Source organism: Culex quinquefasciatus, chromosome 3 (assembly GCF_015732765.1).
Source record: "Culex quinquefasciatus strain JHB chromosome 3, VPISU_Cqui_1.0_pri_paternal, whole genome shotgun sequence".
NCBI lineage: Eukaryota > Metazoa > Arthropoda > Insecta > Diptera > Culicidae > Culex > Culex quinquefasciatus.
This window is the reverse complement of record NC_051863.1, coordinates 47127782-47151725: the sequence shown is the minus strand read 5'-3', so window position 1 is coordinate 47151725 and position 23944 is coordinate 47127782. Positions and strand designations below refer to the sequence as shown.

Below are 23944 nucleotides of genomic sequence, written 5' to 3'. Positions count from 1 at the left end.
GTCTTCGGCAAACTTGTTCCTTAAAACACGAACTATAAGCTCATGATATTTAAGAAAAATAAAAAAAAACGACGAAAACCAAAACGCATAGATCTTACGAGTTGATTTCCATTTTAAATTGATTTGGCTTGGGATGGCTCAAGTTGTGTACTGGTAAAAAAGGCTTTCTTTTAAAATTTTCCCGAAAAATTTGGGGGCAAAAAAAAATTGCTGATGATAAAAAAATTCATTGAAAAAAAAAAACAATCTAAACTATTAAGGATGCAATAACGTTATTTCAATATTTTCAATCACATATATCACATCAATAATATATGCACGAATAACAATATTTTCATGAACTTATTGATGTTTAGATATTTTTTTAGCATTACTGTTACAATATATAAAGCAAATTTCACGTTTTTTGTTACTCATTTGTTGACTATATACGCCTTTCCTATAACACACATACACCCCTAACGCCTTATGGGAGGAAACACCCCCCATTGAAGAATCCTGGATACGGGCCTGGCCTGAACCCATTTGTGTATTGGTATATTGGTACATCGTACCAGCGCACCACGACACTCTCGGCTCGCCCCTTCGGTTTTGTGTCTGGCACTCACCCATGGCATGAACCCAGCGTGCCGTGGTACGTGTCGTGGTATTGAACCCGTTTTGTACCGCCAGCGCGTACCACGACACGTACCTCGGCTCGTAACGAGTGAAGCACCTTGGCTCATATACCGGGTTCATGCCATGGGTGAGTGCCAGACACAAAACCGACGCGGCGAACCGAGAGTGTCGTGGTGCGCTGGTACGATGAACCAAAATACCCTCGGTTCGTGTGAGTCGGGTACGGGTGTAAACCGAACAAAGCAGGCGCAAAGCAAACCCGAGGTGCAAGCGAACCGCGTGTACCGCACGGTGCAGGGAAGCTTGATATGAATAATGTCAAGAGATTTTTTTAGCTGAACAGTGAATTTTAAAAATATATTTTATTCGAATGATTCAAAAATAGGCCCATGATAAGAGTCACAACAAAGAACTAATAGCCGCTATAATTCAAACGCTCTGAAGCTATTCCCTTATCATCTCGCGACTGATATTCAGGTCCCAATGCGGTCTAGGCCAGATAACGAACCATAACCACACCAAGATAACGGCCAATCCCAAAACACTTCGCTGCTGTTCAACACACGCAGTCGGCTCGGAACCCTTCGTTGATCCCATGGAGATACTCAACGTGCTCAAGTGCCGGCTGGAGATTGTCGACGACACCGTCTCGTCCCAGCAGCTGGTGGATCAGCTGATTTGCGACGCCCCGGAGGAACCGCTGCTACATCTGACCGAGCTGGACTGCGTGGTCAAGCGGCACTACGACTGGCTGCGGAACCTGCCCCGGGTGAGACCGTACTACACGGTGGGAAGTAACGACGACGTTCGGATCATTGGCACGACGGCGCTGCTGGACTGTGGGTACGTTTGTTCGTCGAAGGTGGAAGTGTTGAAGGTGCTGGAGTTTCGGGTGGATCCGGGGGTGATCCTGCTGGAACGGGTGGGGAGGAATGCTGAGCTGTTGAGGTTTGCGAGGAGGAAGGACGTTCGGGTGGTGTTTGATTCCGAGGAGGAACTTCGGATGATTCATCAGTACTTTCCGGAAGCAGAGTAAGGAATTTGGTTATTTGTTGAGGTTAGGATTTCAAAGTGTCATTTCATTCCAGAGCCCTGATCCGGTTTCGGTTGAGTCAAGACGTTCAGTCTGGCTGCCAAGCGGATGGTGAAGCTCGCGAGCTGCTCAACCTTGCCAAAGAGCTCAACATGGACGTGATAGGATGGTGCTACAACGCTGGATCGTTCTGCTGCGATCCAGCGATCTTCTACACGGCCATCAGCAAAGGACGCGAAATCACGGACCACGCAACGATCGTCGGCTTTAACTTCAAGTTTATCAACTTGGGCGTGGGAGTTTGTGGCCAGAAGGACGTGCAAGGTCAACGGTACGCGTCGTACATCAACCGTGCGCTGGAGGATTACTTTCCCGAACGACGCGGATGGACGATCGCGGCGGAGGTTGGCAGTTTTCACAGCGCTGCGGCCGTGACGGCCATTGCGGCAATTCGGGGGAAGCGGATATTCTGGAACCAGAGGCATCCGTCCAGGATCGATCAAGTGTTCTATTACGTCAGTGGACGGGTTGGAAGAACTAGTCACAGCTTGATTCATGCCAGCGACCCTGCCTGTCCAATTGTTTGGAAAGATCGCGACGAGTGTGGTGTGGAATGTCGGACAACTCTGTACGAGGCAGGGAGTGATGAGTGCATTTGCAAAGATCTGCAGCTGCCGGAATTGAATGAAAACGATTTTATGGTGTTTGAAAGTCAGGGGAACTTTGCACGACGAACTTCGAAAGCAACAGAAGGAATTGTCTATCCGATTACTTTGGTTTATATCAGGAGAAGCATGTGGTAAGTTTCAATCATGAAAATTTAACTTAATTTTGTTCAGTTTTCAGTTGAAATGAGTCACCTATGGAAACAGAAGAGCATTTCTCTACGAAATCGTTTTTTTTTTCATTTTAATTTTTGTGTTTTTTAATCCGCTTGAAACATTTTGGGTGCCTTTGGTATGCCCAGAGAAGCCATTTTGATTCATTAATTTGTCCATATAATTTTCCATACAAATTTGGCATACAGCTGTCCATAGAGAAATTATATATGAAAATTTAAAAATCTGTATCTTTTGAAGAAATTTTTTGATCGATTTGGTGTCTTCAGCAAAGTTTTAATAATGGATATGGACCACACTGAAAAAAATATTATACACGGTAAACAATTTTTGGGTGATTTTTTAATTTCACTTTTTTCACTAAAACTTGATTTCTCGAGTTTTTTTTTATTAGGTCCTATAAACATATGAAAGACAATAGTTTATCGGTCCTTTTCAAAAAAAACTCTGGATTTGCAAAAAAAAACACTATTTTTTATTTTTATTTTCTGATATGTTTTAGGGGACATCAAATGCCAACTTTTCTGAAATTTCCAGAATGTGCAAAAAATCTTTGACCGAGTTATGAATTTTTGAATCAATACTTCAACTTAATTTTTCGATGTGAAATCGAATTTGCAATCAAAAATTATCGAATTTGCAATGAAAATTATGAAAATTAACTTAATTTTGTTCAGTTTTCAGTTGAAATGATTCAACTTTGGAAATAGATAAACAATTCTCTACGAAAATTCATTATTCATAAACATAAACATAAATTTATGTTTTAAGCTTTAAATTTCTTTTTTGTAAACCTTGATTTTAGAAAAAGATTTTTTTATAGTGTTGTAATGGTGTGAGTTTAATTTAATGACTTAAACTAAATATACGCAGTGATTCTAAGTCAAATCAGCCTTTATTTAGAGATTTTGGATTTGTATGCAATTTTTTCTTTGCATTTCCTATGACAAAAGAAGCCATTTGGCATCATTAGTTTTTCCATGCAAAGCTTCATAGAAATTTTTCTTAATGCTACATATAAAACCTTTTTTTTAACAAACAAAATCTCGGAAACAATTGGTTCAATTTGAATGTTAATAAATAAAACATTGTTGAATTTTACTGCATTTTTATATAAAAGTAATTTCAAAATTTTAAGGATTCAGAGTAACTTTTTGAAAGGTTTTATACACTTATTTTGGACATTTCCAAATGAGTTTAATTTTAAAATTTCGAAATTATTTGTATAGAAAAGAGAAAATTATACAAAAGTTTATTTTTTTAACATAAAAAATCAAGAACCATTCTCCAATTATTGTGAATAGAAAAAAGGGTTTGTAGATGACACAAATTAATAAAATTACGAACATTTTTCAGCTTTTTTTATGTTGTTTTTTGGAAAAATAAATATCGACAATTTAAATATTTATTTATTTTTCTCTAAAAAATTACCTTCCTAGTACATTAACTCGAAAACAATGCACTTTATTAAAATTGAGTTAAAATAATGTTCGATTGTAAGTTTGATTTTGCATTTAAAAATGATTTTTGAAATTTTGTTTTATTTTAATCCTCGACTTTTTCAAAAAAAATATTTTTCCAAAAACTTTTTTTTTGTGTTTTAGAGAATTAAAAATGTAAACTTTGAAGCAAATATTATTGCCCGTGTGATTTTTGACCGACAAATATTTTGAAAGGTTAGTCTTGAATTTAAAATTTGATAATATTTTAATTAGTTAGATTAGTAAATTTAACATAATTTTTATATTTGTGCATTTTTCGAAAAAAATATCTGGCTTTGGCAACAATAAAAAAATGTAAATCGACCATGTTTCAGATGTTTTTTTTAATAAATCATGATTTAAATAAAACATTGCACTGCCAAAAAATGTTTGTTCTTACTTGGTCAAAGCCCTCAAGATGCAATTTTTGATCCTCCAAACATGTAAAATAAACAAAAATAGTTCAATATTTTGTGTTAAGGCGTACATGTAGAAAATCAAAAAAAAATCAATAACAGAAAATTTCCTAAATCCACTAAATTTCATTTTCAATCACTCCTGAAAATTTCATGAAGATATTTCGTGACTCAACTGAGTAAGAGACGATTAAAGTTCGAAAAATTGCTATCTTCAAATAACTAATTCTCAGCAATGATACAACCAAATGTCTTCAAATTTATTTTGTTATTAGATGAAAATGTGTAATTTAATGCCCTGTAAAAAACATTTAAAAAATGTTTAGATGTGTGCTCATAACAAACTCTGATATTGTGACGATTAACATGTATGTAACCCCTTAATTAGTTAAGTAACAATATTTGTTGAATTCACCGAATTTAACAGGTATTAAAATTTGGATTTGCCTATAAATAAAAAAAAAACTCTCTCGTTTCTTTTTTTTCAGGGAATTTTTGAAATACCTGTCCGAGTCTAGATTTCCACGGGAGCTAATTCTGGGATCACGATTCCTAAAGAACGCATGGAAACTTGAAGAATTGGAGCGTAGCTAACCCAAAATTTGCACATACTCAACGAACTCGTCAACATTCCTGCAACAACCAACGTCATGCAAGTGAATAAACTACAAAGTTGCTCTTGAGCCACGTGTAAACACGACCCACTGCGTAGATGACAGCCCCGCACTGTTAATCCTAGCCCTACCAGTCAGTCCAGGACAGAACAGGACACCCTAAACCGGGGAACGCACGAGTGCAACGCCATTTGGCACGACCCGCGGGTGTTACCTTCGCCGCGGACAGTCGCACCCGGCAGAGTTCAACCCGCGGGACCGCAAATGGCCGGCCACGAACCTGCAATGTCGATATCGATTTGTGCCACAAACACACTACTGCCGTCCAGGTTCGGTTTAGGGGGGCGAGGGGGCTGACCGATCGATAATTGTCACACCCACGAGTCGGGGCAAACTTACTTCCACTTCCGTTTTTGTTTTCGATATTAGGGGGAGGAGAAGGGGTGCATCCCACCAAGCCAGTGCACATTGCACTTGCGGAAGACAGGTGACCCGGACTGGTCGGTTGGGACACGTGCTTGGAGCAAAAAGCGAGAACTTTGAAATCCTGGCACGTACTACGGGGTAGGGTGAGGGTGCCTTTGGTTAATCTTTTGCGTAATCATGCGAAAAGTTGGTCCATCTGTTGAGCAGCATGTGATAAATTCAATTGAATCAACATAAAAAAAATGTTTTATAAAACAATTTAACTTTTTTTTCATTTATAGTAAATATTGCATCGTTGCGAATCTGAAAAATCATGCATTGTATTTTTGTGATGAACTTTCAATGAAATGTTCTTATTTTTTGTAAATGAAATATTCTAATAATGCCATTTGAATAAAATATAAAAAAAAATCCTGAAAACTTTTAACAGTATTTTCTAAAACATGTGAGCGTCACCGAAGATCAAATATCACTCCAAATATGAACCCAAAATGATTGCATTCAAAACTTATGCATGCAGCTTGTAGGAAATTTCTCGAAGAACATTTTTCTTAACTTAGATATCTTTTTTTTTACGTTATTTTTTTAATTTAATTTCCTTCATTATTTATTAATAACAACTCAGGAAGCTTGTTAAATGATGTGTTTTATGTGTCAATTACTCATCCAAATTTGCAAAATATGACAAGAAACAGCTTTTCAGAAAGTTGCACATCGGTTACGCAGTTGCAAATGTGTTTTGAAGTTTATGTCACCCCCTTTCAAAATCGGTCCCAAAAATCAGGGGGAAATATATTTTTTTCCAAAAAACTTCAAAATTTTAATGGAAAAAAAAGTCTAATGAACTGAAAATAATTTGAAATGCATTTTCCTGCGTTTAAAATCATATTTAGCATATTTGAGATCGATCAACAATATTTTTTTTGTGAAATTCCGTTGTACAGTACTAGAAAAAGTTTTTTTTTCGATGAAAAAAATATTTCGCCAATACTTTTACAAATTACTGTTGCAAGCTTTCAGGAGAAATGCACTTTTCATGAGTATGAAATGATCAATAATCAGCAATATTGTAGCATTCTTATAAATCTCATCCTCATTTGAAAACTATTTCAAATACCTTTATTTTTGTTTTGTTCGAATAGTTTGAAGTGGATGTTTTAGTTTGAATATTAGTTTTTATAAAAAATTGAACATAATATTTTGTTTTCGTTTAAACATAGAAACGTGTTAAAAATATTTTATAAGACACTTTTGAAAGTAGCGATGACTATTTTTCTTCTTAAGATTGCCCAGAAAACACACCATATTGGTACGGTACGCGACATTTTTTATTGCCGATTTTTTTTTATAAAAAAAATCTATTTCCCTAAAATAATAAGTTATTTTAATATTCTTAATTATTAAATATAATTAAGGTTGTCCCCAAAAAAAACCCCGAAATTTTTTAGTTATAGAAAAGAATGGAAATAGTTCTGCCTAGCCCCGACTTTCTTTAAATTCTGTTTTTTTAGAAAAAATAAAATTATAGTCATAACAATATGTTGACTCCGATTTTTAATGTAAAATCAAATTTGAAACCGAAAAGTACTTCACATTTTTTTTTAAGGTGCATCATTATCAAGATTAAGCCACTTAAAGTTTAATTTTAACTGAAAAAATCCAGTTTTTCGGATTTTGATTAAAGTGTCCATGATTTTAATTCCTGAAAAAAATTTTTTCCGAAAATTGAGAGTATTTACAATAGAGCAATCCGGTTCGGTTTCTTCGAAATCGTTTTTTTTTTCTTTAATTTTATTTTTTTAACTTTTTTGGTGCCTTCGGTATGCCCAAAGAAGCCATTTTGCATCATTAGTTTGTCCATATAATTTTCCATGCAAATTTGGCAGCTGTCCATACAAAAATTATTTGTGAAAATTCGAAAATCTGTATCTTTGGGAGGATTTTTTTTATTGATATGTTGTTTTAGGCAAAGATGTAGACATATTCTTTCAGTGTAGTCAGTGAAAAATTTTGTTCTAAATGAAAATGTAGATTCAAAAAGTACATTAAAATTTCCCATTAAATGACATGTTCCAAAAATTTTTACAGTCGAGTAACGGAAAATGGGAAAATTTTTAAAACTTTTTTAGTGTTTTTTTCGATGAAAAATACGTTTTTTCGGAATTCTGAGTACGCCATCAAATCGGGCGTCTAGTTTTACATAAAAGTCCCTTTGACACCAAATTTCTATCTCATCACCGTTTCAGGCTGCGAATTATTGAAAAACACCTCTTTTTTCGCATGTTCAAAAATGGAAGGGGTCGTAACGCCCCTCCGTCACGAGATATCAAAAAAACGGACCTCGGATTCGTGATCAGGGACAAAAGTTACCCCTTAGGACAAAGTTTCATGCAAATCGAAGAGGGGTCGGGGCAACTTTTCCCGATTTCGTGTGAGTTGGTAGAGAATTACCCATTTTCTAATATGTTTTAGGGAAAATCAAATGCCAACTTTTCAGAAATTTACAGAACGGGCAAAAAATCTTTGACCGAGTTATTAATTTTTGAATCAAAACTGACTTTTACAAAAATCGAAATATTGGTCGCACAAATTTTTCAACTTCATTTTTCGATGTAAAATCAAATTTGCAATCAAAAAGTACTTTAATCAAATTTTGATAAATTGCACCGTTTTCAAGTCAAAGCAATTTTTAGGTAACTTTTTTGAAGATAGTAGCAGTTATTCATTTTTTTAAATTAGTGCTCATGTTTGCCCACTCTTGAACAAAATATGTTTGAAAAGCTGAGAAAATTCTCTATATTTTGCTTTTCTGAACTTTGTTGATACGACCCTTATTTGCTGAGATATTGCCATGCAAAGATTTTAAAACAGGATTGATTTTAACTCAATTATTTGGACAACGATGCTCTAGGAAGCTGATAAAAATTCCCGACCAAAATTGGGAAACCCTCCCTAACCGATGTGATTGGCAGATGAGGTGTGTTACCTTTCATGTTTCCCTTCTCTGCTGTGCAGTCCACTAATGAGAGTACCCCCTGAATAACCCAACACGCTTTGGTTCTTCCGAGAAACGGTAAAAGTGTCAATTTTGCTGCTCCGTAAATTGTGCGGCCTGGCTGAATGGGTGAATAATTACTGCCTGCTAGCCAAAAGTGGAAATGAAACGTTGTTGATTGAAAAACACCAATCAAGTTGAGATCGTGGCTTCGGCTAGTAATTTGTTTGTATACAGCAATTAATCTGCACAAATTGAATTGATTACCGAGGTCAGATACCGCACCTGCCCCACTCGATTGCAGCTTGTTCATTGGGTGATCAGGCCCGTGGTAGATTGAGTTCAATTTTAGGGGAAAATTGGCATTAGCCTTTGTGGTAAAACTGAAATTAATCAATATTATCTTAAATTGAAAACCGCTCCATTGATTATAAGTTTTATAAAGTATGCCAATACTGAAAAAAAATCATCCCATCTTCATCATGGCAAACCCGATTTTCATTTCCCACATGATGGAATCCCATCGAGATTGCTTAAGGCATCCATTGCCGGGTGACGACGATGGTGGCACTATTTCCCCTTTTCGAGCGATTTTTCATTTATCCGTTGATCCACTTGTCAGAAAGGGAACGTCACCATCGCACCGTCATCATCACACTCGACTCGATAGCTGTGGATGTGTGTGGCGAGAGAGCAAACTTTCCTGCTGGGACGATTTCCAATCTCGTATCAATTGCTTTTCCAAGGAAAATGTGGTGCGCTAGGGTGGATCAATGTTTTGATCATATTTTAATCAAGATGATTTGTTACCACAATTAGAGTAAACCTTTATTTAATTCAGTTGGTTGGTATTTTTGTTATAATATTTTATTTTATATATTTATTGTATAAAAAACTTACTCAAGACTGTCTTATTTCCATTTAAACAAATCCTTAAAATGCACTGTCCTAGTTTACATTTCAAACGTGATACCGCGGTGTCAGAGTATGGCGACGCAGTGGTGAAAGTTATATCATGTGGCGTCCTAGAACTTCAGAAACGTTGGTTGAGGGTAAATATCCCAGCAGTTTAGAGCTCATGAGCTTAAGGCAGTATGATTTGGCGCATTGTGGCGATGGAGCTTATGGCTAAGTTTTATGTTAGCTTAATTTACCACAAGTAATTTGCCCATACAAATGTGGTTTAACTGTGCTTAGTTTGTTGGGATTAATGCATAGATTCATTAACAAATACATTATTTACTCATTGCACATCATTACATAACAATATTTTTTATTGAATTTGTGAATCTTATAAATTTGGTGATATTTAACAGATTACAAAAAAAAAGTATTTTTTTCAAGTTCACTGCAGTTTTTTATGACAAAAAAAAGTATTGATTTTTCTTTAAAATTTGTGATTTTTCAACATCAACAAAAATTATTATAATCATGAGTCATGAATAAATTGATAATTTGAAGGTCAATACAGAACGATAAATTCTAGAGTTTTTTTAAGGACCAATAAACATATGAAACACAATAGATTATAGGACCTAAAAAAAAAAACTCGAGAATTGGTCATTGATTTTTTTTAAATATTGTTAAAGTATAATAAAAGAGATCAAAAAATCAACCCTCTACGGTCCAATTTTTGTTTGAACGTTTTCCCGTATTGATTATCTATGTAAATGTAATTGTGATTGTTATTTTATTTGATCATGATATCCTGATAATCAGACTACGAATAACACTACTTCTCTTACTTTATATTTTTAGTTTTTTTTTATGTGAGTTTATTGTGTAATATTGTTGTTTCTAATCTCATGGTATCATATTTTTTTAATCAATTGATTTTAATCGATATCCAAATTAGTGATTTGCATATTAGAGTAATTTTGCACCGTTTTCGCAAACTGTCTTTTCTTTTTAAACTTTTTTTTTAACAAAAGTTTCATTTTTTAGCATTTAAAATCGAACCAACCGTTTCCAAGATATCACGAGATGAAAAATGAGAGCAAATTAGATGACACTGAAAAAAAAACTAATAATATAAATTTAAGCCTTAAGGAACTCACAATTAACTAAGTCAAAAACTGAAACTCGCAGGAAATTTTCGCAGCACTTTGAAAATATGTTTTTGCTTTGCCTTCATAAAGTATTTTTCAACTGCATCATACTGAACATTTTTCGAAAAACCCTTAAATGCCTACAACTTGAAAACCGTGCACTTTATGAAACATTTAGCATAGTCATTTTTGATTTATAATTTTGTTTGAAAATATTTTTTTTATCCAAATCAACACATGCAAAATTAAAAATTTCGATTTTTTTAGCGAAATTCTACAGAGTTAATCACTTGTCCATTAATTTTTTTGACTGTTTTTAACATTTTTGGCATCAAATTGCGTTTAACAAAGTTAAGATCACAGCTCGAAATAGACGTGAAACTACAATTAAAAAAATTTATGAATTGTAATTTGAAAATTTTAAACATTTAATTTCAGAATCCTGAAAAATATCTCAAGAATTCCGGCTAATAAAGTTGAAATAAAATAGTCTAGAATTTTCAAATTCAGTTTCACACCTTAAATTCCAAGCTACCTTCAGCAGAATGAAAGTGAATCAATTTTGATTAGAGGTGAGCAAAATCGCTCTTTTTTAGGGAGCCACTCATTTTCGTTCGCTCAATAAAAAAAGCGGCTCTTTTGAACGGCTCTTTCGTTCTTTTTCAAAAATTTGATAAAAAGGCCATTTTTAAGAATAGTGTGATTTTTCAAGTTTGTTTAATGGACTTGTATCAGTTATTTGAAAAAAAAAAATTATATATTAATGAAAAAGTTGCAATAGACTTCCCAACGAAATATGACGATTCTGCACTCAACATGTCAGAAAATAACCCCTCTGCCTTTTTATTTTGAAGTACTTGAAAAAATATGCCTGGGGAATATTTTGTGAATAATTTGTATAAGCATTGAAATGTTTGAAAATAACAAAACCAATTTTTGGATACAATTTGTTGGAAATTCTATGAATTATATTTATAAACATAAAAATAGACGTAAGTTTTCCAAATCTTCATTTTGGAACGGTTCTTTAAAAGACCGGAGTTTCAAAAAGATCCGCGGTTCTTTTTTTGTGAGCCATGCTCTTTTTAGTGAACTCTTTGAGCGGCTCGCTCTTTTTTGCCCACCTCTAATTCTGATACTGTTGATTCCTTTGATGTCAAAAATAGTTGGGTCATTCCTTGCCAACTCACTCAAAATCGGATAAAGGCACCCGAGCCCTCTACGATTTGCCTGAAACTTTGTCCTAAAGGGTAATTTTGTTCCCTGATCACGAATTGTGCATTGTTGTCACTCTTCGTATGAAAGAAGTTTCAATACTGTCGTGCTATCTTGACACACCCGGAAAATTACTGTAAGTGCGACAACTGGTCAACGGGATTTCAGGTCAGAACACGTTTGACACACGTACATGCCCGTTTACTGTAAACATTTGTAATTATAACTCGGGACTCCGGCAACAAAATTAAACCAAACTTCGAGTCGTGTTTGTTATTGTTTGCATTGGGTGCTCTAGTTTTTGTTTGTTCAAGGTCAAACATTAAAACGCGATTTTCTCAGAACGTCTAAAAGCGACGTGCGACAAGATAGCATGACAACGTTGAATTGAAAGGGTTCCGTCTCTCCGTAACAAGATATTGAAAACAGGACTCGGATTCGTGATCATGGTCAAAAATTACCTCTTTAGACAAAGTTTATCGCACATCAAAGAGGGTTTGGGAAAACTGCTGTTTGAGTTGGCGGAGAATTACTCAGTCTTAGTTCAAGGACGACACATTTTAAGATAAAAAGGTAAAATTAGGTTTTAAATATTCAACTCAAATTTTTTAAGAATTGCTGTAAAGTAAGTTTGCCAAGACAAAAATATTCGTGATTAACTAGTTTACTGCATTTTCGTCCCACTGCTTTATTTTTCCCTAAATGAGAGACCCCAACAATGTTAATGTCATTTAATGTCAATCGAGCAATTTATCAAGATCGCAATCGAAAAAAAAAACTCTTTAATTGAACGTCGTCGTTCCGAGTACATCGATAAAGAATTAAAAAAATCCGTCTTGCGACACCGTTCGCCATTTTTCCACCAATCATTATTTACATCGTTGTTAACGATCTGTGCTGTGGTCTGCTCGAATTGTGCAGCCACAAAGGAGTGTGGACATGTTTTCGTATAGCTGTCTCTGGTTGGAAGCGAAGTTCAAACCATGACATGATCTAGCCTTCTTGGTGGACCATCGGATCGGCGGGACTGTCCGAGATTGCAGGTTGCCTGGCAGTTGAGGGGCGGAAAATTAGCATTTAAGTGGTGGACGACCTTGAACGAGGTATCTCGTCTGCTGACTGCTGGACTTGGTCGAAGCAACTCGATCAGCTGCCTTTTAATCACAGTATACAGATAAAATAAATGAATAATACAAACTTTGCAAACATTTTTTTTTTTTTTGCTGTGCAAAAAGCAACAATTATTCATCCCGTATTGATGATCTACGGAATGCAACTCTGCAAAACCTTTTATGAAAAGACAATGCATTCCTGTTTTGCTGGTGCAAATCTTGGATAGTCTTCTGGCCAGTGAGATGCTAGACATGGTGATAGTCGGTAGCAGGCTGAACCAGTTCCACCAACAGAACTAAGCCCGCAGGGTTGAAGAACCCGCAGGTTCTTTGTTTGAGAAAAAGTAAATTTATTCAATCTGGATTACTGCGGCTGCAGACTTGATTTTTGCGTGACGATATTTTTGAAAAGTTGTTTCTTGAGCAACAAAAGGGCGATTTATCTGTCTATAGAAACTTCTGCGATCATTTTGTACTGTCATGGAATTTTTCGACTCGATATATTCTTTGAAAACACGAATTATCTAAGTTTCTCACACATTCTCACACAACATTTTTTCGTAAAATTTCGATAACTCGTGATGTTTATAAGCAAACCCCTTATGTTTATAAATCAAAACTGTTGTAGTTGTCTGCTCTATGACTTTGTAGAACATTGTTACACTCTAAAAAATAACCCTGCAAAGTTAGAAAAAACACGAAATTTTAAAATGAAAATTTTTGTTCTTAATGAAAAATTGACCATTCTGGGTCATGTAGATTCGAAAAGTCCTTTAAATTTCCCCTAAAATGACATGTTCCAAAAAATTTGATAGTTAAGTAACGGAAAACGACAGAGTTTTTAAAACTTTTCTAGTGTTTTTTTCGATGAAAAATACGTTTTTTCGGGATTCTGAGTACGCCATCAAATAAGGCGTACAATTTTACATAAAAAGTCTCTTTGACACCAAATTTCTATCTCATCACCGTTTCAGGCTGCAAATTATTGAAAAACACCTCCTTTTTCGCATGTTCAAAAATTGAAGGGGTCGTACCGCCCCTCCGTCACGAGATATCAAAAAACCTCGGATTCATGATCAGGGAAAAAAGTTACCCCTTAGGACAAAGTTTCACGCAAATCGAAGAGGGGTCGTGGCAACTTTTCCCGATTTCATGTGAGTTGGTAGAGAATTACCCATCTAATCTAATCTAATCTAATCAGACCCTAGCGCAGCCAATCTTTCGAAGGGATCCTGGAGAGTGCCTTAGGTTAGATGACGCCTAGCACTCTTCTTGTCATTTAATAACATTTGTAGTGCGTCATTGCATCGGAATGCATTGAAACATCACAAGCGTTAAAGCGGCCAGGCCTACTGCGTAAAGCCGTATCGCAGAGATGACTCGTAATTGGGTTGAGTTTGAGCACTGAGTTTCGAACAACAACACAATTCTGAATCGACAGGGGAGGAAGAAGCGTGGGGACACACCTCGAGTCTGCGATCAGCAGTGAAGCGAGTCAGACGTGCGTCCCTCACAAACCAAAAAAGTGCTAAAAAGTGCAAAAAATGCCTCACGGCAAGAAAAAGAGGCGGTCCTCACCAGCAGGATCGGCAGATTTGAAGAAGCTAAAGAATGCCGAAGCGCTACCTGCAAAGCCAGGCAGTTTGAGCAAGGACGCTCAAAATTCGTCTGGAAACCAGTTCGCTACCCTCCCTGTGGACGTGAGCGAGAAGGAAGAATTTGAACGACGGGAAAAGTTGCCACCCATTTTTGTGAAAACATCGTCATCGGATTCGGTGCGAAAGTGGCTGACCGGGTTTATCAAATCTGGTGCTTTACGAGCTTCCATTCGCTTGTGTGCTGATGGACTCAAAATTCTGCTACCTACCAGAAAGGATTACAACTACGTTCGGGATTTCCTGAACAACACAAAGATTGAATACTACAACCATGACGATCCAGGTAAACGCCCCATGAAACAGGTCATCCGAGGCCTGTACGACATGGATGTGAGTGTGCTGAAAGAAGAGCTCAGAACTTTTAAGTTGAACGTGATCGAAGTCTTCAAGATGACGAGACACAACAAGGACATCAAGTATCGTGATCAACTGTACCTGGTTCATCTCGAGAAAGGATCGACAACGCCGTCTGAGCTGAAGGCAGTTCGGGCAATTTTCAACATCATCGTGTCTTGGGAACGTTATCGTCCAGTGCACCGTGACGTGACACAGTGTTCGAACTGTTTGCAGTTTGGACATGGTGGAAGGAACTGTTTCATCAAGAGTCGTTGTGCAACCTGCGGAGGTGAGCACAAAACTCAAGCTTGCGAAACAATCAACGAGAACATCGAAGCGAAATGCTTCAATTGCGGCGGCGACCATTCGACCAAGAATCGGAGCTGCCCAAAACGAGCTGAGTTTGTGAAAATTCGGCAGCAAGCGACGACGAGGCACCAACCAAATCGTCGCAAAACACCACCAACTTTCACGGACGTGGATTTTCCTGCTTTGGCGTCACCTGGAGCGGGATCTGTTCGAGTGGTTCCAAATCTGCAGCCATTGCCGTTGAATCAGCGGCAAAAAGTTGCAGAGAATACAACACCTCCTGGCTTGAGCCAGCAACCAAGGGAAAACCAACCAGCATCAACGGATGAAGGCAGTAGTGACCTGTTTTCACCACAAGAACTTATGAACATTTTCATCGAGATGACAACAACACTGCGTGGTTGCAAAACTCGTGCGGAACAAGTAAGAACGCTTGGAGAATTTATCTTAAAATACAGTTCGTAGTTTACTCGTTCTAATGATTTTGAATATTTCAATGAATTTGTTTTTTTAGTTTTAGGTTAGGATTAGTTGTTAAAGTGATTTTTTTTTCTTTTTTACCCAAATGTATTCGATTCAATGCAATAATGTAAAACAATTTGAAGTAAATAAATGAATGTGAACAGTTAATAAGAAAACGAAAAATATAACAAAGATGAAGAGCATGTAGCCATACCACTTAGAATGTAAATGAAATGTAATTATTATAAGAAAGTTCAATAAAGACATATTTAATTTCAAAAAAAAAATGGGGACACACCACCATACGCTCCGAGATTTGGTTGTATTCGTTGGGAGCACCATGCTAAGAAGGTTTGGTACTCCGGGACCCTCTGGGATGGGACATTGTATTTCCACGAATGCCCTGGACTCTATTTGCCGTGGTTATAGCGCCACAACTCGCTCTCTGTAACAGTATTCCTAATTCCAGTCCAAACTCACCAAGTCGTCATGGCCTAGTGGTTAGCATTTTTGCTTACCAATCCAAAGGACGGAGGATCGAACCCCGCCGCCTCGAGCGACTTTGATTTTTCGATCATATTTATCATTTCAAATTTCTGTGTTCTTGACTTTCTCGTTGGGAGCAGATGGGAATCGAACCCAGAACCATTCGCTTACAAAACGAACACCGTAACCAGTCAGCCACGGCCGCTCCAATGAGTTGGTAGAGAATTACCCATATATAGAAACTATAGAACAAAAGTTTGTGCAAATAGCATAGCATACCATTACGGGTCTGCACCACGCCGTAGGGGGTGCCACAATGGTCAATTCAATATTCTTATACAATTTGATTGCTGCACGGTTCATCCAAAAATATCTAAGAACGTAAATTTCCACACTGTGCTCCAAGGCTACGCCCATACAGTCCCGTGGGGATTTGGGAGGGGATGTTTTTGTTGTTCACTAGTGGCAAAAGTGCAGGGAACCCATGCGACTTTTAAAAGTGAACGGAATATTTTTGGGGGGTTCGGAATGTGGGTTAGAGGAATTTCATCGGGCCGATGAAAATTGTTGAATGCGTATTGTTTTAAATGGTTTGGATGTTTGTAAGTGTAAATGTGAGTCTGTAGTGTATTATCTATTAAGCATATAGTTTTGTTATAATAATAAATAATAAATATAATAAATAAAGTAAATAGACAAAATATAATAAATATGAAATATATAATAAATATAGTAAATAGAATAAATATAATAAATATGATAATTATAATAAATATAATCAAAATTATTCCAGAAAGCTGTAAAAAAAACAGTAATTTAAAATATAAATGCTCCGGATGGTTCCCACGCTGTTTAAGAAAGTTTCGTTAATTTAGGCAATTTAAACATATACCGTCAGTGGGGGTGACTATGGGTCAAAAAACGATACACCTCTCGTATTTTCTTAATAACAAAAACAATTTAAATAACATCGAAAATCTTTCAACGTAGATTTGTTCTTAGATAGTTTACTAACATTTTCCCAAAATATGGTTGATTTTGATGAACACTACCTTAAATGCCTATTGTTTGAAAATTGACCCAATCTCACCCCTTAGAAGGGGTGACATTGGGTCAAATGAAACTAAAATTATGCTCAAATACAACGATATGGTAAAAACAAGTCATCCAACAGTGTTTCTTGTTCGAGGGAATCGTATTGACACGCTACAATGTTGGAAGTGGAGATTTTCAAACATTTGGGTAGTTTTCGAGCAATTCTAACAAAAATATTAGAAAAATGATTTTTCGAGAGGTCATTTTTGGCCAAAAACGTACCCCAACTTTAGACAGCTGCCAAAATAACAGGATTTGTTCTAGGATCGAGATTTTTTCAGCGAAGTCATCTTAAGATGTCCCCTACACAACCCTTTCAACAGAATTTATTTTCATTGAGAAGAACCTGAGAAATGGTAAAATCCGTCAAAAATCACTTTGACCCAATCTCACCCCCTAAACCCAATGTCACCCCCACTATGGGTATGGTATGGTATGAGGAGATGGTATGTTACAGGAGAGGAATTGGACAAGGAATAATATGAACATTTAATAAATCATTTAGTGAGTAGATAAATTTACACGTAGACATTTAATTTAAAATAATTCCGGGAAGCTGTAAAAAATAACAATAATTTAAAAACTAATGCTCCAGATGGAACCACAAATAAAACAAGAGAGACACAAGAATCCAAACACGTGGCTTCGCACCTTCCACAGAAATTGACATAAACACGACCACGAATACAGCACAAAAAGAACACCACAAAAATTCATCTTCCCAACACTGCTGCTCACACGATACTCTCCACCCAATTGTTAGTGAGCATTTTACAAAAAAAAAAATTAAACAAAAAACAAATTTTCGACACAAAATTACCTGGAAGAACCCAAAACCAAAAATATTGGTCAATTATCGAAAGTGCATCTTGACCCTTGGACAATAAACTATCATTTAAAAAGTGAGCACCTATATTTTTTGACAAAACCTTAAAATGGGGCAAGCAAATTGCAACATTTTGGGTGCCCGAAATGCGAACAGAGCGCTACGCTCGCAGGATTAAAATTAGATTAAAAAATATAGAAGGAACATACACCTAAGATTTATTGTTCCTTTATGTGAAATCGTCTCAGCTTTCGAATGGATTTGTCAGTTTTCGATAAAGCGGGGCGTCGGCCTTCAAAAATGACTTTTAAAAATTGGTGTTTTTTGGGTAAAAAATGTATGGAACGGTATTTTTCTGACAAGTGCATTCGAAAGCTTTGCTCATTTCCTTTCCAAAACACCCCTAAACATCAAGGGTTCGTTGAAGTTTTGCAAATTTATTAGCAATTTGTAGGCGCGCCTAAGTCAAAAAATTACCAATTAAAAAAAATGTTTTAGCTTCGTGGAGCCGAGGTGAGGACAAATTTAACCAACCAAACATGGTTTCTTTCATAACTTGGTGGGGGCTATTGGAAAAGTACATTGCTTTTGATTTTTAAGCACCTTGTGTAAATAGTGGTCCACTTTCAGCGAGAATTACTCATGTTTGTTTTAGGTAAAATAACTCTACAGTATTACATATTAACAGTATTTAATATTACCGTGGAAATATCTTACTTGCTTTTTCAATAAAATAACTGTATCAGAATTAAGAAAGTAAGAGAAAATCCAAAAATTCCAGTACAGCCTTTAAAAAAAAATCTCTTCGCAATAAAAAGTGGTTAAAATGGAGTACTAGTATTAGAATACAGTACTAGATTGATATTTATGTACTAGAGGAAGAACTAGATTTTCAAATTTATTTTTGTTATTTTAAATTTAAATTTCTCGAAAATTATTAAATTAATTGAATTGATTTTCCATGTTCAAATTAAAATTCAAATGATTACGATTCCTAATTAATACAGTTTGTTCATGTTGGTAATAAGGCCAATGCATTTAAATTTCAAGAATATTGCTGAAAATTTAAGTTTTCATTGTAAATCATTGTAACCTTTAAGCACACATTGCATAACTTTTATTTATGCTTTTAATTTTTTTTTACAAATTTTGAATATTTGGGCCACAGTTTTGTAGCTTGAACATTTTAATACTTAAAATTCTTAAACATTTAATTCTCAAATTCCTAAACTCTATTTTTTTTATTCAAACACTTTAAAGCACTATAAAGCTCAATTCGGATTTAGAAACCGCAGATCTAAATATTTAAAACCAAATTATAAAATAAAGAAATAATAAAAAATGTAAACCTTAAAATAAAAAAAAATCAATTCCAAAATTCTAAATTGCATAAATTCTAACTTTTCTTAATTTTATAATCCTTAAAAAAAATCTTAGAATTTCAGAATTCTCAAATTTTTAAATTCGAAAATTCTCTGCTTCTATAATTCCGATGCTTTAATTCAAATTTTCTTAAAAATATTTTTAAGAAATTAAAAATTCCGATTTTTTTAATTTTTGAAAAATCTAATTCTTAAATTTGAATTCAGATTAAAATTCTGATATAAAAATTCAAGGCCATATTCTAAAGGCTAGTATGCAGATCGGAAGGAAAGGGGTCAAGAAGTTGTTTAGAAATCAGAGGCGACTCGTCCACCTGTTCAACCTGTTCATTGAACAGGTAGCCAATTTCAAGCGGATAATTTTTTTATGTAAGTACCGCGGTGCTTTTTCAACCAGCAACATACAATTACAATTTTTGTTTGAATATACGTTAACAAAATCGACGCCCTATGTTCAGCAGCGCTGCATGCACCAAAAAAGCATTGGCCCGCCACCCTTTACTCTTTACCTCTCTTTACAACCCACCAATACTCTATAGAACAAAAGTTTGTGCAAATGTAAAAAAATCATTGAAGTTGAAATAAAAGCCCTGAAAAAAGAAAATTGAAACTCCATTAGTAAAGTCCTTGCTATTTCTGTCATTCGAAAGGTACAATACATTTATCAGTAACCATTTAAGTGCTAATAAGTTCAAATTTTCAGCACTGTTACTGAAAAGTGCGATAGGCTTCATCCATAAAGTACGTCACGCTAAAATCAGCCAAAATTGACCCCCCCTCCCCCCCTTTGTCACGCTTTTCCTATACTTATAACATGCAATGTAACACTTGCTCAGACCCCCCCCCTTCCCCCCCCCCCTAGAGCGTGCCATATGGATGACGCCATGCTGTTTTAGAGTTGTACAATTATCTTGACCACAAAGAACATTTAAGCGGGGAATCAAAAATTTCACTAAAAAATCTAATTCAAAGAGTGCTTAACGGAATTGCAAAATAGTAGTTTATGTAACAGCATAGTGCAATCATGCAATCAAATTGATCTATTCTTACAAGAAAAGAGTGTCTTTCAAGTTTGAGGAAAATGTGTTCTCAAGTGCCTGAATGAAAGATAATTGCTTCGGTTCAAGAATTGCTCCAAATACAAAGAAAACCCTCCCCCTCCGCTTCACAGCAAGGTGTTCGAAGTAATTTGCCAAACCTGCCTTTGAGTGAGCTGTCCATGAGATGATGATTGAGCGGTGGAAAATGGCACTTGCCATGGTTTGGGCCGGTTTTTGTGATGGAAATAACGCCTCCCATCACAAACGCCAAGGCGTTGAGAGGATTATTTTTCAGCGTTTTTTATTCTTTTTTGTTTCCTCTGGTACTCGTAAACATTAAGATGTGTGAGCTGTGGAGGTGTCACTGTGGGAAAAATTCTCAAGAAAAGTGCTGCTTATGAAATAAATGTTGAATTTTTGAAACGTGCAGCAATGTGTCTTCAAAACTGATATGAAATTGAACAGATTTCCTAGTAAGTTTCCTCCAGCTTTCTTTCCTGTCCCAACGAAAAAAATATACTACAGAACTGACAATGTTTGAGAGGTGATTCAAGAGAGTTTCTGATAATAAATTTAAACTTTTACTACACGGAAAAAAATCAATTCTCGAAATCGTGAATTAAATTCACGAATGCGAGAACCATGAAGGAATATATGCACGTTTATAGTGCAAATGCACCATACTCATGAATAAATTCCTTCGTGGTTCTCACATTCGTGAATTTAATTCACGATTTCGAGAATTGATTTTTTTCTGTGTATGTTCTCAGTTTATCTCGCTGAATTGCTCGATGTTTAACTTCTACCCTCCTTACCTCACTCTCTGATGGACTGATTTTCCACCCACAACCAGAGGAACTTATCGCCACTGTCCCCTCTAGCGAAAAAAAAACGTCTCTCTCCGGGATAAAGTGAAAAATTTGCGAAAAAGGCAGCACAAAAAAACCTTCCCCAGTCGAACTGAGTGTGGGTGGATAAACATTTGAGCATTTTCAGCTGTTCGTTTTGGCGCGGGATGCCGGCGAGAAGTGGATGCTGGGCAAACAGTTTTATCTCTGCGTGTTCATCAAAAGGATTTGCCAGCAGTGGCAGTGAGTCCCGGGGCGCGAAGTGAGTTATTGTGCGGCAGCAATTAATATTAACACGCTTCTCAAACGCCCCTGCCGCCGGAGCTTAGAGCTCTGCTCTTTTCGAAAGGGTTAGGCGGAAATGGGAGGTTGAATTGGGGTTTAACTTTGAGTAATGAAGTGCTCAATGGAGTTGGAAAGATTTTCTTTGTTTGAAAAAAATGAACGGGGTTTTTTTCTGATTATTAGGCTGTTGCAAATATTTTTCAAAGTTTATGTCGCCCCCCCCCCCCCATTCTCTCCCCTTCAAAATTGGTCTGAAAAATCATGAAGCAAATAAAATAATTTTCCAAAAAAAAAATCAAAATTTCCATGAAAATAGAAGTCTAATCAACTGAAAACAATCTGAAATGCATTTTTCTGCATTGATAATCATATTTAGCATGTTTGGGTTTGTTTAAAAATGTTTTGAATTTTTATGCAATAAAAATTTTGTCAATACTTTGATAGTTTGGAAACTAATGATGGCAAAACAACTGGACAGGTATATGATGCATTTTAAAACACTTTTGCCTTCCTCACTGAGGTAAGGCTATAATCCTGCTCGAAAAATGAACTTTTGAAATACAGCTCGTAGACCTATATTCATGTATACCTATCGACTCAGAATCGAAAACTGAACAAATGTCTGTGTGTGTATGTGTGTGTATGTGTGTGTGTGTGTGTATGTGTGTATGTATGTATGTGTTCAAAATTCTTGCCAAGTTTTCTCAGCACTGGCTGGACCGATTTTGATCAAACCAGTTGCATTCGACTTGGTTTAGGGTCCCATACATCGCTATTGAATTGTTTGAAGTTTCGATAAGTAGTTCAAAAGTTATATATAAAAATGTGTTTTCACATTTATCCGGATCTCACTTATATGCATGAAAACTATGTCCGGATCCATCATCCAACCCATCGTTGGTTAGGTAATCAAAAACCCTTTCCAACGAGTCCAAAACATTGAAGATCTGGCAACCCTGTCTCGAGATATGTCCACTTAAATAATATTTATGTACTTTTTTGAAGCCGGATCTCACTTAAATGTATGTAAACTATGTCCGGATCCACCATCCGACCCATCGTTGGTTAGGTAATCGAAAAACCTCGAGGTTCATTTGCAAAAAAAAGGTTCATCCATCAAAGCAAAAAACAAAGAGTGTCGACTACGGAATCGAACCAGAGACCTTTGACAGACTAACCTGACGACTTAACTGCCTCGGCCACCAAAGCTTGGTGACCAACAAGTGGTCAAAATTCGAAGCATGAGTACTTGTTGTAGAAATAATGTTTCAAATAACGAATGAATACATTTGTTTTGATGGTGTGAGTTGATAGCATTATTCTTTCGATTTTTGCGCTGAGCTCTCAGTAAATTTTGAGGGAACGATTCTCTCGACTCTTAATTGTGCGTATAGGGAAAAAATCATTTCGGATAATCGAATCTTCGGATGATCGAATCATGAATTGTTCAACGTCTTATTTTAGATTATAAAGTTCAAGTATGATCCCTCAATTACTTTAAAGTGACTTAAATTTCTTTGAACCCAAAACGGGGCAGATGAAATGTTGAAGAAAAAAAAGTTTAACAAGCAATCAACCACTCAAATTTGACAAAAGAGAGGTCGCTGAACTGGAATTTGATGTAAAAAGTAAGAGAAAAAAAAGAAAACAAAAAAGTTCATGATTCGTTTATTTGAAGTCTCAAACTAAACTTCGGATAATCGAGTCTGAACTAAAAACCAAAGTTCAATCTAAAAAAAAACAAAGTTTTAGAATTCTTCGTTGAACCAGCCTCCAGCTGTTAGCTAATAAATGAAAATTAATAATAATAATAAGCTATAAAATTCAAAAAAATGTTATTTTTTAATAAACATCTGAGCAATTCTCTACGAAATCGGTCTTTTTTTTAGAATTTTAATTTTTGTATTTTTTAATCCGCCTGAAACTTTTTTGGTGCCTTCGGTATGCCCAAAGAAGCCATTTTGCATCATAAGTTTGTCCATATAATTTTCCATACAAATTTGGCAGCTGTCCATACAAAAATGATGTATGAAAATTCAAAAATCTGTATCTTTTGAAGGAATTTTTTGATCGATTTGGTGTCTTCGACAAAGTTGTAGGTATGGATATGGACTACACTGAAAAAATATGATACACGGTAAAAAAAATTTTGGTGATTTTTTATTTCTCTTTTTATCACTAAAAATTGATTTGCAAAAAATTAATATTTTTAATTTTTTTTATTTTTTGATATGTTTTAGAGGACATTAAATGCCAACTTTTCAGAAATTTCCAGGTTGTGCAAAAAATCTTTGGCCGAGTTACAGTCGACTCTCTGGCTGTCGATCTTCTCGATATCAATATTGCTCCATGTACCGATGAATTCTTCAGTCCCTTCAAACTGCATACTTTGATTGTCTTTATTCCTCGATATTTTCTCT

The 23944-nt window shown here is 35.8% G+C and overlaps 2 protein-coding genes across 4 annotated transcripts in view; one reads left to right on the top strand and one right to left on the bottom strand.

The window, feature by feature from the left end:
* LOC6042032 (ornithine decarboxylase) overlaps positions 1–5294 on the top strand; it is a 171916-nt gene extending 166622 nt beyond the window's left edge. For all 3 annotated transcript variants that reach the window (XM_038265763.1, XM_038265762.1, XM_038265761.1), the window contains 3 exons: positions 1096–1650; positions 1707–2450; positions 4876–5294. In XM_038265763.1, coding sequence (XP_038121691.1) covers positions 1214–1650; positions 1707–2450; positions 4876–4981 — 1287 coding nt within the window. In that variant the 5' untranslated portion in view covers positions 1096–1213 and the 3' untranslated portion in view covers positions 4982–5294. The remainder of the gene's footprint in view (positions 1–1095; positions 1651–1706; positions 2451–4875) is intronic.
* LOC6054245 overlaps positions 1–23944 on the bottom strand; it is a 264320-nt gene that overhangs the window by 223309 nt on the left and 17067 nt on the right. The gene's annotated exons all lie outside the window — the stretch shown is intronic.